The sequence below is a fragment of the Pelmatolapia mariae genome, linkage group LG8, assembly GCF_036321145.2.
Source record: "Pelmatolapia mariae isolate MD_Pm_ZW linkage group LG8, Pm_UMD_F_2, whole genome shotgun sequence".
NCBI classification, from domain to species: domain Eukaryota; kingdom Metazoa; phylum Chordata; class Actinopteri; order Cichliformes; family Cichlidae; genus Pelmatolapia; species Pelmatolapia mariae.
In genome coordinates, this window is record NC_086234.1 from 7,674,865 (window position 1) to 7,695,222 (window position 20,358).

General features: G+C 41.9%; 1 protein-coding gene across 17 annotated transcripts in view; it reads left to right on the forward strand.

The window, feature by feature from the left end:
• Positions 1–20,358, forward strand: part of tanc2b (tetratricopeptide repeat, ankyrin repeat and coiled-coil containing 2b) — a 167,549-nt gene that overhangs the window by 129,555 nt on the left and 17,636 nt on the right. For 12 of the 17 annotated variants that reach the window (XM_063482665.1, XM_063482666.1, XM_063482667.1 and 9 more), the window contains 8 exons: positions 655–903; positions 6,718–6,849; positions 14,256–14,294; positions 15,196–15,477; positions 15,678–15,802; positions 17,684–17,915; positions 19,571–19,740; positions 19,880–20,158. In XM_063482665.1, the coding sequence (XP_063338735.1) occupies positions 655–903; positions 6,718–6,849; positions 14,256–14,294; positions 15,196–15,477; positions 15,678–15,802; positions 17,684–17,915; positions 19,571–19,740; positions 19,880–20,158 (1,508 nt within the window). Of the gene's footprint in view, positions 1–654; positions 904–4,781; positions 5,776–6,717; positions 6,850–14,255; positions 14,295–15,195; positions 15,478–15,677; positions 15,803–17,683; positions 17,916–19,570; positions 19,741–19,879; positions 20,159–20,358 lie in introns of those variants that run through there. The other 5 variants (XM_063482659.1, XM_063482660.1, XM_063482674.1 and 2 more) reach the window with 3 other exon arrangements.

The window sequence follows — 20,358 nt, forward strand, 5'->3', positions numbered from 1 at the left end:
GGTAAAAGGAATGCAGGGTTGCCACAAAAACAAAACTAAAGAAAGTACGCCTGAGAGTTCCAACAGTGGGAAAACGGGCTTGTGCATTTCCAAACCACTCTGTACAACTCTGATTGTGTGCTAAAGCCAAAAATCATAAAATGATATTTCGAATTGTGCAAAACAGTTTGATTTAAATCTGAGTCATGACCAACAAAAAGAAAAATGGTCATTCTGAATGCCATATCCAGACCCGAGCAAGGTACTGTCCAAAAGTCTTCTTTGTTCTGGTCTGTGATCAGTTCCCAGTAAAGCGAAGGTCCTTTCCTGCTCAGTCAGAACTGGTCTTTACACCAACTGGAAGTAGCTTGATACCTCGACATCATCTGTGGCATTTGTGCATCAATTGAAAGGAATCAGGAGCGCCAAAATGCTCTCTGGTGCGAGGCAAAAGTCGAAGCAGGTGCCGTCATTGTTTCCTGGCAACAATGGTGAACACCTGCAGTTTGATGAGGAAAGCATTGCATCAACATACCGTTGATTCAGAACAACAGCAAATAAATGTGAAAGCAGATGGGCTGGGTGGGTGAAAAGATGACAAAGGAAACTCAAACAAACCCAGTGTCTAAAACAAAAGAAATGATCTAAAAGATTGTGTCATTGTTTGTGTTGCAGCAACTCTGACCAGCTATTCGGAGAACATGGAGCGAGGCAGCAAATACGGAGAGGGCTCGCGGGGAAACCTGAAACTGTGGCAGTCTCAGAAATCAGGCATGGACTCGTTCCTATACAGGGTGGATGAAAACATGACCGCCTCCACCTACAGCCTCAACAAAATCCCTGAGCGCAACCTGGAGAGCATGTCCTCCCATTCTGCCCACTCCATCCCTCTGTACCTCATGCCCCGCCCTAATTCTGTGGCTGGTGAGTCCCTTCCTCTTTCCCCGTCCCTCAACTGTGAAAGTTTTTTAAAAAAGGTATTTGTCCAAGAAGCCAAAAATATGGTTATTTACAGGCGAACGACCATGCAGCATACAAATTTTGCCAAGTTAGAGAGCCTTTTCTGGCAAAATTGGATTGAGCTGCTGGTGTTCAGCCATGTCACGCCCTATTTCTGACTCCTTACTTGCTTCCTCTTCACTCCTTTCAGCCTCTCTTCCCATGCTTGTTGTCCTACAAGGCGAACTGTAATCCTCTCCTTTGAATTATTTTGCTATTTTTTTGTGATCACAAAGGCCCTAAATATATAAATATTTAGCGTCTTGCAGGCTAATTTGCATGACATAACCTGTATTTTTATTGTACCACAAAAAGGTTGTTTGAGTATCTGTAGCCTTGTGGGGGTTCTTCTTTCATTTCAGCTACTGAGTAACCTAAAAACTGAGGTCTCAACTACATTTCTCCTGCAGTTCCCTAAAATTTGGTTTATTCATAAGAGTAGCTCACATGTGCTTTGATTTGATTACATTTTTCCTTCATTTTTTTGATAATCTTGGGAGAAAACTGCTCCAATTTCTAGCTGTCGTGGGGTTATGTTGAAATTTTGGGCAAGTGTAAATCCATGCTGGTATTTTGTTAAACTCTCACAGCCCTCTGGTGTAGATTGAAACCATGCAGCAGAATAATACAGTGTGGGAAAGGGAGCGTCTGCAGAATAACATACTGCGGCTGGAAGAATATTACACAGGAAAAACTGGCATTTGTATCGCTAACAGAGGCCTCGTTGATGTTGGGGTTTTTTGGCCTTGAAAAGCTCACGAACATAACAGTAAATATTTTAGAAAAAAATGTCAGTTTTATAACACAGAGGCTGCCCTAATGGGCCTGATTGTAATATTGTTCTCATCAGAGAGGCTGTTACAGACGATGAGCTCTGTTATACCTTCTCCCACTCCTCCTGGAAAAAGAGTGCATGCGTGCAGACACTCTTATATATTTCACTAAACACTGTAATATGCCTGACAAGGCCTGTCACTGCAGCTATGACCCTCTCTTTATGCTGGTCATGTTCTGCTGTTTGACTCTGCTGTCTGGCAGCGCAGAGACACTGTCGGGTTTAGAGATTCATCCTCGATCTCATCTCCGCCCCGCAATAGTCAGATCTTCAAAAGAGACTGAGTGGGCTAGATACGGCTTAAAAGACATGATATAAGCTGCAGATGATGCAAAATATAAAATGGAGAGAGTAGAAAAGGTGTGAGTGAGGGAAGAATTTAAAAAAAAAAAGGGGAAAAGAGCATATGATTTGTCTGATGGCATTTGTGTTTGTCAGGAACAGGAATTCCATATTGAGTAGTGGGAGATGGATACATGTGGAAGAGGAGTGAAAGGGAGTAATCATAATCTCTCTTTCTCGCTCTGTCTCTCCTCCACAAAGAATTATTAGATGATGTAGGGATGGGAGGCAAGCACAGGCTGAGGATTGGCTGGGCTCACACAGCAGTGGAACATCAAAGCCCCAGGCATTAACCGTTTCTATCCCCAAGAGTGACAGAGACTCGCTTTGATGTGCGGGGAGAGAGGGAGAGCGATACGGAGCGAGAGCAGAAGGCGACTGGGGAGGAAAGAGAGAAGGGAGGGGGCTACTCTATTACCTAATGAAGTCAGTGCGTTGGTAGAGCTGAGGATAGATATGGAGGAAGGAGAAACCAAAACCAAGATTTTTTTCGTTCACACGTCATGATGATTAAGACAAGTATTGAGTAAATTGTAAAACTGGAGGACTTACAAACAAAATTTGAACAGAAGGACAGTGAAAATGGTAAAACCGCAGGGTGGGAACTCCTGACCACTGTTGTTTATGCTCGAAAAAAAGCAGGTTTCCCACATTGACACTAGATGGCCTTTGTTAGATCCTTCTCACCTCGCTGATTTGTTGTAGAAGTCCAATGAAAACAGTGGAATCGACGATACTGCCACGTTGATTTAGGAATCTTGTAGTTTTTAGGGATACGGTTTTGGTTTGTATTTAAAAATTAAAAAAAAACCTTTTAACAATAGGGATGATTAATTAATTATAAATATAATCTTACTTGTTATTACATGTTTTTATTTCCTGTTTCATAAATAAAGGACAAGTAATAGTGGCTGAGAGTTTTCCTACGTACAACTCTGCATATCCTCGTGTTGATTATGCTAATAAGCTTTCAATAGAATTGAATTTTTTAGCCTAGCATAAACAGCCTAATATAGCTTATTAGCATAATCAACACGACGATATGCAGAGTTGTACGTAGGCAAGCTCTCAGCCACTATTACTTGTCCTTTATTTGCGAAACAGGAAAATTGAACTGGGACACAAAACTCAGACATTTGTTACACTAATGGCAAATATGTTTTCAGGCAAAATATTTCTAGTCTAAGGTTAAAAAAAATCACTTAGCTCTTTTAACCAAGGCGATGGCGAAATGAAAAAAGTTTTGTTTTTATTTGATATATACTGTGTACTATGGCCACATGTAGAGAGGATGATGAAATGTAAAAGACTGATGGTGATATCTTTGTTCAGTGCCCACAGGGCACAGATTCAGTTCTGTTTTTAAAAGCCTTGTGACCAAAGATAGCCTGGGACAAAATTCAGATAATGACAGTAATTTAATATCTCACAATGTGACTTCTGCTGTGACCTACATCTACAAACCAACTGACTGTAATGCGGCATGAAATGATGCGCTGAGCAGCGCGACACCGGCATGTGTTAAACAAATTGTTTGAATTTCCAGCAAAGCAGGAAATTCGAGTGGCAACCTTCAGGGATAAAAAATTAAACCACCCTGGAAGTAGTTTCATTCCAGTTTAAGTTTCTCCAATGGTCTCTTGCACAAAAAGCAAGGCAATCACCATAAACTATCATTTTAAAAAGCCAAATTTTGTATCGTTCGAAAGCATTTTTTCAGCATGGTGCCACAATTTTGCCAACCAATTGAATGTAAAATGCTGTAAAAAGCACCAACACCGCAAACACATGCCACGATTTTCAGCCTGGTGAATACAGCTGACGATAATTCAGCCATTGTGTTTAATTCGTGCTGTGGCTACATAATAACTTGAAATCCCTCCTTCATTCACACAAATCCAAAGCGAAGTTTTACCTTATATTACCCATGTGAATTCAGTCATGTTTGAAACCCAGAAATAAATAACAGCCTAATGGGCATGAGTAATAACGTTGTTGCCTGTATGTCAATTCACCTCATTATTTAGACACTGCATGTAATCGGGCCACTGTAAAACTTAATGTTAGGTTTTTTGTTTTGTTCTTTTAAAAGTTAAAGCTTTTTTAACATGGGAGTTTGTGGAGATTGACTCAGTTTCAGAGTCAGCCTCAAGTGGCCATTTAAGGAACTGCAGTCTTAAAGGTTACCATTGGGTCGGTGTAGGTGTTATTTTTCTAAGTCTACATACATCAAACTTTTTGTTGTAACTAACCAATGAAGGTCTACACCTGAAGTTGCCAGATTAGTGATGCAAATACTGTGGAATCTGCAGGTGTTAATGACGTAATTTACTATGTATTTACAAGAATACATAGACATCTCAAGAATCTAGGTGCACCAACAGATATAACTGCCTGGGGAACTGTGATATCCGTTCTCAGAGAGAAGACTCGCTCTTTAGTCTCCAAATTCACTAAATTAAGGTAACGGCTCACTTGAGATAACGTTTTTCATTTGGGGGATGCACAGTCTACATTGATTTCCTTTTTCCTTCATTTCTTTTCCTAATTTCCTTTTTGGCTTTAGTCTGCTTAGATACATGGTGTTTTAACACCCGGAATTATTGTTTAAATACCTCTACCTCCATTATTTATCATTGCAAGTCATCTCTCTGGTAGATGAGAGGAGAACAGCGAGGCATGCAGAGCTCCAGCAGCTACCTCATATCTGTGATGAGTAGTCGACTTCCCGGCTGATACTGGCTCTGGATAGCAGCCCAGCTGGTCTTTGCGAGTGTGTGTGTGAGCGTGTGTGTGCGTTTATGCCGTTTGTCGCTCTTATAAACAGGAAGTGTCTGATGTGGCTGTCATTACCCAAAGCTCCCTGTTGCAGAGTTCAACCTTTTTCTCACTTTTTTTGGTACACCTTTCATTCTCTCACTGTTCCACACTTGGGTTTTTTTCCCCTCGCTTTTTCTTTTCACTATCTGTGTAGTCTTAGCGCACTGGCACGAGAACTGTGAATGCGATCCCCAGCAGCCTGCTGCATTGCAGATAGAGATGATGAGCACACGGATTTGAGTCCTCACATTCAAACACAGTTGAAAAGGAAAAAAGAGACTTTCCAGCCCTGTAGGCCTGAGTCATTCTTCCTTGGTTTTGCAGCAAATTAATGGCTCCACTGCCCTTGCTTTTAGCCTAGTTGGATGGCCAGCACCTCCCAATTCAGCCAGGGCTGAGGCTTCGGCATTCTCAGCTGCCATTTTCCCTCCATTTTGGGAAACCCATGTAGCTCGTTTTTTGGGTCCATGGCTGGGGTGACTCAGGCAGTCAGCAACACACAAACACAGCCAGTACACATGCTCTGCACTCGACTAAGCTTAACTCCAGTGGCACAGAAGCCACTCTTTGAACCAAGGACAGGACATGGATCAGTGCTGAGGTGCTGGTGAGTGTTACACAGGCGAGAGGTGCCGGGCTTAGAGGCCTGCTCCTCTGAGATTTACCATGCCTTAGTTTTTAGAACGCCTGCAGAGAGAGAGAGAGAGGCAGACGACAGAACTGAGAAGAGCCATGGATTTTCGGTCACACCTCTCTCCAACTCCTTGAATTTGACATTTCAAGGAATTTGACAACTTCAGGTATTGTGTGAAAGACAAATTTCCGAGCGCTGCTTTATTTTTTTCTGGATTACTAATACTGAAACCCATTCTGTTGATCATGATGTACACACCGAGGTTACTGCTGAGGTCTGGGATTACAGATGGGAAGAGCAGACCAAATGTAATCAGGAGTGCAAAATGACAGGAAATTATAAAATTGTTGTCCATCTGCGTTTATCCATCAAAGCTTGCGGAAGACGTTCTTGGTTGAGTCTACAGGTGCACTTCCATCATGTGAAGTGTTTCAGGCCATCTGGCTGAATTGTTTCCGTGTTTAAAATCTGCATGTTGCGGTGACGTGGTGACTTGGCAACTCGGCGCTCATCTGTCAAGGAACCACCAATCTCTCGATTAAGTCCCTTTAATCCTTTCTGCATTTGCCTCGTCTTTCCCCGCTCTCACCTCTTACTGAACCGAGGGGTTCAGGTGTGACGGGGAATCTGTGTGCTTACTCACACTGACGGCGCCTAATCTCATTTAACATTCAGTGGTTCCGAGTGTTGGCCCTGAAGACACAGTGTGGTGTGAACAATCAGCAGCCAGCGTCAGACGGTGTTCACTCCATGAATAAGACATTTGTCTGCTGAGCTAATTAATCCTGAGAGGGGCCGGATGGCATCTGTCTCCGTGCCGCGTGACAGACACAGAGAAGAGGGAATTTTAGGACATAACCATGTAGGGCTGGCTTTCTCTTTCCTGTAGGAGTCAGCAAGTGGGAGAGCAGAAGCCTGACAACTGCCTCAGGACAATGACATGAACCTTTGCCACCTTCTTAAGTGTGTGTGTGCCTGTGTTTGTGTGGTTTGGTTATTGTAGTCTCTGAATGTACATGTGTGCTGACAGTACTGTTTTTTTTTCTTCCTCTCACTCTTAAAATATTCCTTTCTGTCTCCCCTCTGCCTCACACACACAAACACACAGCTACCAGTTCGGCCCACCTGGAGGATCTAGCATACCTGGATGAGCAGAGGCACACTCCATTACGCACCTCGCTGCGCATGCCCAGACAGAGCACCACCTGCGGGCCGGGTCGCTCCGGGCAGGATCTGAGAGGTGAGCAATAAGCCAGAGTAAAGGAGAGCACAAACACACACACTTTTGCACAAACGTGGACCTCCTTATATACCTTCTTAACCTTCTTATCAGTTGTTCAGTACGAAAGACTTTAAGCATTGTCTTTACGCTGGCTATGAGAGCTACACGTGACAGACTTGAACTGATTATGCATTGAAATAATGAAGAAACTGGCACATTAGTGAGATCCGCCTTCTCCTCTCTATATAAAGACTCCAAATACAAAGGTATGAAGAATGTATTATGATAGAAAATTATTAATCTGAAAAGTTGACATCCTGGTATCTTAGTAACTAAAAGTACAAATCTCAAACTAGTGGATATCTGGATTTTGTATATTGGAAGAATGATAGGAAAGAAAGTAATATGGCTTGACTCACAGACAGATGGCAAAGAAGTTATATGGTCATAAACCCTTAACACATGTGTCAATCCCAAATAATGAATTGACTTTTAAAGAACAATTAAAAAACAAAAGGTGTTTGTTATAACATCGAATGAAGCACTTAAATGCTAAAAATTGATAAATGCCATGCTGTATATGTCCATCTTTTTTATACCTTATGGCTCTTGTTGGCATGTGCTTAGGTTTCGTTGAGCATTTTGTTTGACTCTTTAATTTTCGTGCCATTTCTGCATCAATATGTGATGACAGTGTCTTTATTTATGTACAAATCAGGCACTAGGTGACTGTTCAACACGTATTGATAGTTTTCAACAAAATATCCTCCAATTCTTTAATTTCTTTTGTTTGTTTTCTAAATATTATGGGGACATGTACTCTGGGTCCGACTTTAAGTATAAAGGAGTAGCCACTGTTCTTAAGTGCAGTTTTGAAGTTTGGATTTGAGCATTTGTGTGATCTTTGTTTTTATAACCGGAATATGACAGTGAGGTGTGGATCTCACAGAGAAACCAAGCAGAGTGCACACTCATGCAGTGGTGAATCATATCCTTCCTAATTGGTTATTTTACTCTCAGAGACCATAAGCTATTAAATGAACATTGTGCTGTATCAGGTAACATTAGAGATCTGGGTTTAATAACAATCTCAACAGGAAAAGTTTACAAAGGCCATAAATGAAGTGAGCAGTAGTCATTTTCTCATGGATTTCTAAATAACCACAGAATCCGCCCCCTGCTGGTCACGAGAAAGAACGCAGGTTTAAGGCTTCACTTTTCAGACCTGGAGGCTATTCCCATCTTTTATATATATGTACTATGCTATAAACTGACCAATTGCTGTCATTTACTGTAGTGAAGCATTGCAAGGAATTTGTTTTGTTTTGTTTACTTTATTTTTTCCACCGATCGGCCAGCTGTTTCACGTCATTCACAGTTCAGACGCAGTGATCGAGACGCTGTTCTGTTCCGTTTCTCATCCACAAACAACAAATCTCGCAAGGCGAAGCTGCATGACGAGCGAGTTATTTTTAAAATTCAAATCAAAGTCAGTGACGGTTCGTTTGCGCTCTGCGGTGTCTTTCAGATGCAAATGCCTGCACGTATCGCTGAGCTCTTATAACAGACCAGTGGTGCGGCTGTGCTGTTGGTGGTGAATTCCGGATGTCGCCGGCTGTTGTCTGTTTTGTCCTCGTGTGGTCCCTCCGTTTCGCACACAATGAGCATTTTGTCATACTGTCTCACTACTAAGATAAAATTTGTCTCTGTGCTTAACATTCAGTCCGCTTCACTGCACATTGTTCAAGTCTCGAAAGCAGCGAGTGCCTCTGTGATGGAGCAGCCTCCTTACCACATGGCCAAATGGCCTTATGTCACATTATGTGTCCCCTTGCCCTTCTTCCTCTGTCACTTAGCCAGTAATGAGCGCTGTAATGACAGCCCTCTGCCATCCGAGCGAACACAGATATGCATCCCTGTGTGCTTTAAACACCTGTTAAGACCTCACTTAGATGAGATTGTGCTCGACTGAGCGGCGATGTGATTCCCCTGCTCAAGGGCAGCTGGCTGTCGACAGATGCAGAGTCAAAGAGGTTTTATAGGGAAGAGAAAGGGAAGGAGGGACATGGACATGAAGGAAGAGGGAAAAGACAGGAGACATTGGGTAAGAAGTAGTTGCTCTCAAAGCCTCACTGTTACTGCCAGAGCCACTTGTTTCAACCTTCCTCCTCTAAGGGCAGCCAAGTGTGTTTACAAGCCAAACGACTGCATCCTAGCATGCTTTCTGCCTCCTTGGATCAGTGTCAGTGCCTCCCTGAATGCTCTGCTCCTCTGCTTTCATCAGGAGAGACAGAGAATGAGACAGAGAGAGAGAAAAGAGAATTGAAGAACAGGGTTTTCCCCAGAAGATTATGTGGGGACGAATTACCTCAAATAATTCTTGAAATTGAAACCAGACTTGAAGTAGGGAAAACTCAGACTTAAGGATGAACCAAAGAAAAGATTATTTGATCATCCACTTCAGTTTTATTCTGTTGTCTTGAAAGCCTTTTGGTGTTGCTGACCAGATTGTTGATTTGGCTGTTAAGTTTTCTAATGATGGCCTGCTTTATTTTTGACTATATAGTACCGGTTTGTAATTCTTCACACATGAATAGAATGATGAACAGGCCTCACATGACCACGAAAATTTTTGTCAGTTAATTGTCAAGTTAATTTTGAGCCTCTGCAATTCCTAAACAGTGCAAAATCTTTAAGAAGTCCCTTGAACTAAAGCTGAAAGTCTGCACTTCCTTACATCCTGGTAGTTTGTACATCACCTCACTGAATTTTAAATAAGAGGATAACTTACAAAATTGTGTCATTGTCCAAATATGTATGGACCTTAGCTGTATTACCAGGTCCCTGCTCTTTGTGATCAAAACTTGTGCATAAAATTTTAATAATAGATGTGAAATGCAAACATTTAGACAGATTGTACATCAAAGAAAGAGGCTCGCTGGGTATTTTGCATTAGAGGCTGCTAGATCTGGACTTACTGGAGACTGTTGGTTATGTACAGTATTGATCAGGTGGTAACCAGCTGACAGATGCAGCTCTCTCTGTGGTTGATTCTGTCGAAGCTTCGTTTGATGCCAGCCATCGAGGGCCCAAGCTGTGCTGCTGTTTTGAGGAGAGTGAGTCAGACTGTAATGGACCTTCTTGTGCTCCTGCCTGCCTACCTCTAAGATTTACCACCCACCTTATCTTTTCACCGCAAACTCTCACATAACTGTACACTGCACACACATTTATCCTTGCGTTCTCTCTCCTTGTCTTCGTCGCTCCCCTCCATCCCTTCACCCCTCACCATCTTTTCACCTCGGCTCGCATACACAGAACAGGCTGATGGTTGCACCTTTTGGCTGATAAAATATTTTTAACTCCAAATGATTTTATTACTCCCATATATATATATATATATATATATATATATATATATATATATATATACATACTCCCTGACAGGAGTGAAAAGTAAGTAATAACTCTTAGAAATTCAGTTGAGCGCTGCATTTGATTAGACATTTAAAGGATAAGGTTTGTAATGTGCAATATTCTTCTTACTGTCAACAAGTGACACAAGAATACCAAAGCAAAGAATAAATGAATGCCGCTAACAAGTATAACCTATGAAGCAAGATGCAGTTTATTCATCTGTGCCATAGAGATCTATTGTTGTTGATTAACCTGAGCATGGTAATTTATTTCCAGTAAGCCCCACTTATAGCAAACATATGCCACAAGTACTCGCTCGAGCTACAAATCTGCATTTATTCATTCAGCCTTTTAAAATGAACTTCATAGCGATTACTTTTGAAAAACTGAGCAGCATTGACCTGGTTGTTTAAAAAAATCATCCCCCTTTTTAGAGATGTTTCATGTCACATGTGTGCACGCACCCGTATTTGTAACAGCGTGACAGGATGTGAACATTAGTGGTACTCCACCTCGGCTTGGTGGCACCCTTCCTTCCCCAACTCTGCTCAGTGGCATCCTTCCTTTAGTCGTTAATTAGGCTGAAACAAAATAATTCCTTCTTGAAACTCCTCAAAGTACTTTAATTATAGAGAGTTCTGGAAAGACTCACTTCTGCTAATTCTTTGCTAATTAGTTATTTGTTTTGCTTTGTGCACCAGTAGGAGAGTGCCGTCTAGTTCTATTATTCGCAGAGTATTCTGTAGAGTTCAGAAGTGGGGGGACTTTCACCAAACATTATATATGGATAAAAAGCACTGCAGGTCAGAAAAAACAAACAAAATGCATATTTTGAAGTGAAATTATCCTTTAAGTTGGAAACAGTGGTCTTAAAATTTGTTTTCCAGCTTATTTCACACATTTGTTTTTTCGCACATTTGGCACACAGCTGGAAATTGTCATCTTCAGACATTTTCTTCTGCTAGAATTTTGTGTAAGTGAGGGTGCTGCCTGGATTGCAGAAAACAGCTGACTTTGACCTACACTCTCCAAGTGCCGTCAGATATCATGCAGATCCTGCCGGGAAAGATCAGCATATTGCACGATCTGAAGGTTTAAGACCTTCTGATGTCCGGTCCAGTTGCATTGAATATTTGCTGACATGCACCTCCATCAGGTAATGTCTAGAAAAGTTTAGGGCTGCAATACATGCTTTTTTTAATCATGTGACTCTTAAATCGATTAAAAGTCTGGCTTGCCACTAATTAGAACTACAGTGGCGTTTATAGTACACATTTATTTACAGTAAACACAACTGAAGAAGAAAGGTGGTTCTCATTTCTGCTTTAGTTAATGTGGTTAGATAATAGTCTAGATTTCAGGACAGCGCACCAACTTGTTCGGAGCTTCAGATACTGTTATTTGCTGTCTGAGTACAAAGTCATAATTTATGCAGTCTGCATGTGATAAATGCATTTTGACTCCAACTATCTAGGTTTGTAATATTTAAGTGTGTGTTGGGGTTCTTCGGGGGGTTTTCATGTTATGTAACGTAATGACATAGTTTTTTTTCCCTTTGCTTGGTTTTAAGACATAAGTTAAGTAATTGCTATGCCAACAAGGAAATAGTATGTGTGAAATGATCATTCGGTTACCACGTTATTTTTAAGATCATGTATTAGCCATAGGCACATCCAGGTGTAATATGTTGCTCTAAGCCTGCTCTGCAAATTACATAAGATCAGATTTTTTTTCCAGCAAATATTATGTAAGATCCTGTTGTTCTGGCCATGCATTTGCTTAGCTGTAGCTCTACATCAACTGCTATAAGACATAACTCGAGTTACAGAAAAACAATCCTTCAACAAACTTTAAGTTTAAGCTGGGAAATTGTTCACCTGACCTGAGATAACCCATCACCACACTCCCCAAGAGCCCCTTGCAACAAGCAGTGATCATCTAAACTGCTTATCATCCTCCTTCCCTAATATATCCCCTCTTCCTTCACTGTTGTGCCAGTTTCACTCTCCTTTCCTCTTCCCTCTTTTCTTGTTTCTGTCCTCCACCTCCCATTCTCCTCTCCTTTCCTCCTCCTCTGCTTCTCATCTTCCTCCTCCTCTTTTTCTCCCTCCTTCTCAAGGCTGTTCAGTCACCGTGAGTCATCCTCACCTGGTGAATTATTAAAAAGTCTGAGAATCTCACTCCGTCTGGCCGTGGAGGGTTGGCGTTAGAGGGGGAGAACGAGGAGGAGGAGGAGGAGGAGGGGGGAGGTGGAGTGATACCTTGCTCAATGCTGCCTGAGGTGGAGTGTTATGGGCAGGATTATGAGTAACTGCCAACCATCCCTCTCAATCGTGCACACGCGCACATACACACTTGCTCTCACCATCCAAACAACTCCCCTAGCCCCTGTTCACAACATGGCTGCCATGTTTTCCTGAAATACCTGACACAGTGGAGCAGCGGTGGCTGTGCGACTTAACGTGCATGAAGAGATGTAATCGTTTCTGCCATTTGGAGGATGGTGTGAGGTTGCGCTTAGTAATTCCACAAGGACGGAAGAAGCTTTACGGGCACGTTTGGCGTTCAGTCACCCCCAAGATAATTGGATTAGCACCACTTAAAACTGAGTCTCTGGGTATTTAGCTTCCTACTTCATTGACCTGAGGTATCTAAGCTATTGTAAGTTGCAGCACTGGGTGGCTTTCAGATCACCAGTTTCGCATCGTGTCACTTCCTTCCTAGCGTAAAACCCAACTGGAAGAATATCACATCAGCACAGAGTCGCTTCTGTCTCTGCCTCTGTTTGTGTGTGTTTGTTGAGTTAGCACTAAAATAATCTGACCTGGGAATATGGATGAAACGTCTTTTATTACACTGGGCTGCAGCTGGCACACAGCTTAGTGCAGTAAAATGCAGTGCTGGCCGTGCATTTGGTATAAACGTAGAGCAGCATTTTACCCACTTCCATATATATCTGCATTTCTGCTGATTGTATAAGACAGAATATTCTCAGTGTAATCGTCACATTTCTTTTTGATTCTGCGATTATAATTAGCATTCCTGTAAAAAGAGGTAGTGCTTGCAACAGCACTTTGAAGTGCTGTGTGGTACAGGACATTAAGAGCAATATCAGCTCATTATCAGCAAACTGAAGTCTTTTAGAAAAGACATACAGCTCTAATGCAACACTCACTCCCTCCTTGCCCCCTGCATAATTTGCAGCACTGTACCTACACACACTGAAGAAAGAAATCTGTACACGTTCACCATCTTTCTCCTAATGTATAGTTTCTACTGCTCTGACTCACAGCGTGCTTTTTTTTTTTTTTTTTGCTACTATGCTGCAGAGTGTGAAATGAACTACTGCACTGGCTATTATGTGACCAGCAGCTGTTTCTCACTGCATACTGCAAGAATCTGATTAAACTTTACACCAGCGTAGAACCCAAAACGAAAACCAAGGTGAAAATCAGATTTTTACAGTTCGTTTGAGGCTCCCTGTAATAACTTCAGATTCTGGAATATTTTATGTGAAATTGCGGTTAACAGGCTTCAACACACACACACGTGCGCGCACATTTGAACAAAATAGGCTGTGGAGTTGAGGTTGGAGTCTCTCTTCACGGGGTCGAATTACTGCTCGAACTGGATTCAATTACTTTTATGGGGATTGATTGATCTCGCCCAGCGCAATGGAACCAATTAGATTCTCCCAAAAGTGCAAACCCTCTCCAACCTCCCCTCCAGACATGCTGAGAAATGCGCTCAATGTAATTCAAAGGATTTCAATTAGTAATCGACCCTGGTCTGGTGGTTCCCCATATTTCTGACATGATGATGTGCTGATGCTGCTGCTTCCTCTTTTTTTTTTTTTCCCCCCCCTTCCACTGAGTTACACCTTACCCTGTGCTCTTACACACTGCACACCACTGCCAGTTTCCATTCCTGTCCTCACTGCCTTATTTTTGCTTCTCTCTCATTACCCTCTTTCTTCTTCTCTGTCTTTCGCTTGCTGTTTGTCCCAGCTTCTGCAAATAGCACCCATGCCTGGCAATCGCAGTCACGTAAGTTACTTCAACTTTCATTTGCTGCAACAGGCAGCGTGTTCTGCTCAAACTCGCTCTGCTTGCTGGCTAATGCGCTACATGTGCTCCAACACTCTCACCAGCAAAGCGTTTGGATTATTCACGTTAAACTCTAAGCTTGAAATCGGGCGTAGCTGCCAAATGCTGAGATAACACTTAAAGGAATGACACCGCCTAGAAAAGAGCGTGTTTTTATCTCAAAACTCAAACCAGTTTAAAAGATGAGGCCTGGGAGATGACACTCAGAGGCAGCAGACTACATTTTTACGCAGATTTTTATCACACAGCTTCTGAAGTTCATACCAGATTCATTTTAGCCTCATTAGTCTTTAATGGTCCATATGTTGTGCTGAAAAGATGCCCAACCTCTGCAGGACTTTAGTTTAATTACTCCCCCTAGTGAGTAGAATCAACAGTCGGCCATGATTGTTAAAAGCAGTCACTCCCTTGACTTCTTAAAAAATATCTTTGATAACCGCGTGAACTCAAAGATTGTTTTGTTGTAAAATATGGACTGGTAAGTGGGGAAGATCGACAAAAAAATGGTGTGAATAATAAATTCCTGGGAAGTAAAAAGTTGTCATCTTGAAGTCTTTAAAGTTAAATTTTCTTGCCTTTAATGTTCCAGAAAGTGGATTACTCCAGCTACAACTTCGTAGGGATAAGTGTGCAAAACATCAAATCAGTGGTGCATTTACTGCCATATTGTGCACCAATGTGTAGCTAATTGTGCACTAATACAGATGGATACAATGGATGGATATAATATATTATTACTTGTACTAACGCAACTAAAAGGAGGACTATTATTGCAAAATATTAAAGTAATGACACAGCTTGTCACTGAAATACCACTAACTCATTCTCTATAACCCTGCAGTACGTTTTGCTCCCTATCGGCCTCAAGACATCGCCCTCAAACCTCTGCTGTTTGAGGTGCCCAGCATCACCATGGACTCGGTCTTCACCGGCCGCGAATGGCTCTTCCAAGAGATCGACGCCCACCTCAACAACCCCAACGTCAGCACCAACCAGGGCGTGGTGATAGTAGGCAACATCGGCTTCGGCAAGACGGCGATTATCTCTCGCTTGGTGGCGCTCAGCTGCCACGGCACCCGCATGAGACAGATTGCTTCAGACAGCCCCCAGGCCTCACCCAAACGTAGGCATATGTTAATTTTAAATATGGTTTGCCTGGTTTTGAGTGCACAATCTTAGTAATCACAAAAAAAAAAAAAAAAAAGCTGACTTCCAGTTTAAAATTGCAGTACTTTGGAAATCTTAATGAGTCTTCAGCCGTTATGTAAAAATATTTCACATGTTTGAGCTGCCCTTGAGTGTGTTTGGCTGCCTTGTGTCCAGATGGAGAGGGGCTTCCTCTTACCCAACCCCAGCCTACGCATGGCACCCTCGGAGGAGGCAGCTGTCCCGGGACCCCAGAGATGAGGCGACGTCAGGAGGAAGCCATGAGGAGGCTGGCATCTCAGGTACTGGACACACCTTCGCATTTCAGCCTGCAGTAAACAGACAAAACAGAAAAAGAATCCAGGTTAAACATTTGTCTCAAAGTATCAAAACACTACAGCTGATTGGTGTGTTTTTGACTTTTCCCCCCTCTCATAGAGTGCTTTTACAAATGCAAATTATCTATTTTTCAACCATTTGCTTCACAAATAAGTGTGCTTGAAGTGATTATAATATGAAATTTGCTGCTCTTATTTGATTGCCGTATATTAAGGCAGTGTAAGTGCACAAGCTCAAACCACTCATGTGTATTTCTACCTCTTGGCACTTCCATATCCCCCGACTTTTATTTTCACAGCAAAATCAGTTGCCAAATATTGTGTCAAGAGAATTTGCATGCCTCTGTATTGTTTTGGATTTTGCAGTGCGTATCTGACTACTGAGGGGGGAAAAAATTCTATTCAATCATCTAAATGGTCATCTTAGATTTTAGGTTAGCCTTGAAATTTCCTTGATTTGATAAGATAATTGTCTTTTCGTGTCTTAAATTCACATTGTTAGTAGGATAGCCAGTGACATGCTCTTTTGAAAATACCTTTGCCAAGTACATGCGCAGAGATGGCTCACCGTTCTGTCAGAAATTATGCAGTTTCAAGCTTTTGAAAGAAAGTTTCTTGCTACCAGCAGGCACTCACTCGGGGCTTAATCCTGAGGTGGTAGAATTCAAAAACAGGTGCTGGAGATAAGCTGCGACTTTGCGTTTACCCTTTTGAAACGTTCCAAATTACGTGTGTGGCTCTTTGTTGTGGTAAATGCTTTTAAATGTTAAGCATTAACTTCCTCTAACCTGCCCGCGATGTAAACCCTTTGTGATGTGTGAAGCCGGCTCTCTTTCCTGCTCTTCTTCCTGTCTGCTGTTGCACCTCAGTACCCCCTCCTTCCCCTGCTGTGTAGCCATCTGCATCCCCAGTCCCAGCCTGATGCATTATGCAGATGTGTTTAAAAAAGAAAAAACAACTTTGCCAGGGAGCCTTATGAAATATTTATACCTGCAGAAAGCCATTTCCCAGCCAAGCTATTAGATCTTGTTAACTCTGTGAATTAATAATTGAGCTCACTCCCTTTTTCACCCCTTTTGTTTTAAAGCCCTTTATTCCACTGTGACCAAAAATTAGCATTCCATTTTGATTAGTCTTCTTTTTTTTACCCCCTTCCTTTTTTCTCACTGCCCTCTGATCGTTGCCACCACTTCTGAAAATTCAAGCTCTTTGTGATCTCTTAGTCCCCTGGAGTGCCCGGTCACACCTGCTGCTATTGTTTAGCTGGCTAACCTCTCAGAAAATTCACCTGCCCTCTGCTATTTTCCATCTCACCATGTGCCTGTGCAAAAATAACTTTCTTCTTTTAAAAATCATTCTTGTATTTGCTTAATCAGTTAATCTGAACATGTTTCAAGTACGTAGCTGTGAATTATGACAGTTTAACACTTGACTCCTTCGTACAACAGTCTTCTCACACATGAGCATGCATGAACTAACTCAGAGTCAGTCTCTCTTGGCAGCCGGAAGCGATGAATTATTAATAGCTAAAACCATACAGCGAAACGAGCAGTATTATGTTTCATTATGCTGCAATCATCCACCATGAAGTTGACTCAATCCCAAATGAGTTGTAGCTGTTGTACACCGGGAAAGCTGGCTTTGCACTGACGGAGCCCTGAAAAAAGTGTTATTTCTAAAAGTGTGTCATGTGTCCCCAAGTGCTCCTTGACACCGATCTTGAGTTTGCAATATCCAAAGGTTGCTCAAGGTTGGGAGTACCAGAGGGAAATGGGGAGTGTTCACCTTTACAATTCTCCAAATGAACTGGCTTGCAATCTTCTCCCAACTCTCTGTCGCCCCCAGGTGGTGGCGTACCACTACTGCCAGGCAGATAACGCCTACACCTGCCTGGTGCCAGAATTTGTGCACAATGTTGCGGCTCTTCTGTGCCGCTCACCGCACTTAGTCGCCTATAGGGAGCAGCTGCTGAGGGAGCCACACCTGCAGAGCATCTTGAGTCTGCGGTCCTGCGTCCAGGACCCCCTGGCCTCCTTTAGGAGAGGGGTCCTGGAGCCCTTGGATGCACTTTACAAAGGTGAAGCATTTAGAGTTTGTATTTCTCAAGTATTTCTGCATATGTGGACAGATTAGCTCAACTAACCTAGGGAGAAGAGGGAAAAATATAATTATGAAAAAAAGGAAAACACTGGAAGATTATTAACTTAAACTATAGCTACCAGTTTGAAATTGCAAAAAAATTGTCACTAAACGTAATAAATAGCTTTAAGTGTAGTATTAAGTAAAAGTAGCGGACAGGTGGTTGAAATGGAGTATGTGTTTCTTTATATTTTACTTCCAGTTAGCCAAACTCTTTTAATTTTAAAAATGGTCTTGAGCAATAGTTCTCCAGGTTTTTTGAAGGTATTTCAAATATTTTCTTTGGACATTGGCTGCTTTTTTATTCATTTTCAGTCCAGTCCTTGTACATGAATCATTTTCAGATCAATGTTTATTTTTTAAGCCACTTAACACTGACCTATAAACCAAGCATTAAAAGGGCACCAAACTCAAAGGAAATAGGCAATAAATAGACAGCTTAGCAAAGAAAAAGTTTTAAATTGTATCTTTAAGCACTTTGTTACTACCGGCCTGTCACAAAAAACCTAATTTTCTTCTGTTTCTTTAGTTGAATCTATCTATCTATCTAATATAACAGTTTGACAGGCATGAAATAGTATTTTTGCACCACCAAGGTGATTCATAAAGACCTATTAACAGGAAAAAAAATGTCATATCTCGGCATGCTATGAACAATTTTTTAGGAAACTGGGCAAGTGGAGTACGACTGGCAGGTTTGACAGGGCCTTTAAGGTAGGACAGATTTAAAAAAGGCTGGGATAGGTGGTTTAAAATAGTAACCATTACAATTCAAAGAAAACATGCATATTGCACTTTTTGATCTGCTCTATGTGTTTGACAACATTATATTGTTAAGGTTTAGAGTAGCATGCTACATTTGAGATGTCTGTAAGCTCCATCTTTCCCTTTCAGACATTAGTAGTTTCACTTCAGCTGTTTGAGGTCCTGAGCTGTTTAAAATACATAAAAAGGTTCATCTTAAGATTATTTTGCTGCTTTGTTTTTATTACATGTTTTCACTTAATTTTCTCTGTTGGTCTAAATGTGTTGATAATTTACATATTGAGCTGTAATTTTTTACAAGTTAAAAGTATTTTTCTCACAATTCAAACTTTGTGCCCTTTGACAGTCTAATTTATTCCCTGACTTGAGACATTGGTTCAATATTAATTTCCTTATACTCAAAGTACTCACAGTATAATTATTACCGTATCAAATTTCTTTCTCAGTGCTTGATCTTCAGTTCTGTTGTGAGCTCGGGAAGATATTTCAGTCAGGACAACTGTAGTCTAGAAAAAATTACATTTCCTTCTTTAGTAATGAATATTTTGGCAGAATGGTTCTGTTCTGGGACCTCTGTTAAACTTCCTCATACATGCATGGAAAACCAGGGTTGAGGAGAACAGCAGCAAGACACAGATGAAAGGAGAAACTGGGGTGGAGGAGGTTTGCAAAGTGGCTTGCACAGGGAGCAGCAGCTGTAGGCAGGTTAAAGCAGCGTGCTTTTTAGCTGTGCCATAAGGTGATGTGGACTCGATTGCAGCGATTGGGGCTGAGCTTGACTTCATGGCCTGCCTGAACTTCCTCTAACCTTCGCCCTGTGTTTTTCAGAGAGGAAGATTAACTCTGAGGAGGATCTCATTATCCTCGTTGACGGCCTCAACGAGGCTGAGTTCCACAAACCAGACTATGGAGACACCATTGTCTCCTTCCTCACCAAAACCATCAATAAGTTCCCTCCCTGGCTCAAACTGGTGGTCACAGTCAGGACAACGCTACAGGTAGAGGCCATACCATCTTATTATTTATTTTTGACCTCTATATGAGTTCCTGTACTTGTGAGAATCTACAGTTTAACAGTATCGTTCTACCAACGTCATGAAAAATGACTTCCTAACTGAAATCATTCTGCCTCTCCAGGAGATCACCAACGCGCTGCCTTTTCACCGAATCTCTCTGGACAGCCTGGAGGAGAATGACGCCATAGACCAGGACCTGCAGGGCTACATCCTGCACCGCATCCACAGCAGCCCAGAGATCCAGAACAACATCTCGCTCAATGGCAAGATGGACAACACCACCTTCGGCAAGCTCAGCGCCCACCTCAAGGCCCTGAGCCAAGGATCCTACCTGTACCTCAAACTCACCTTTGACCTCATTGAGAAGGGCTACCTTGTCCTCAAAAGCTCCAGCTATAAGGTATAAATTTGTTATGGCTTTCACACTTATGCTAATATACCTAACCCGACACTGACCTCAGAAGTAATGAAGTCTGTGCATGCATGTCACTTATTATTTGCAGATGCACTGCTGGAGAGCTGTTTTTGTTTGCCTGCACTCTGACATGCATTGTGTAGAAGTAGTTTCATAAAACTCTCTTTTTGACAGTCTGAATACAA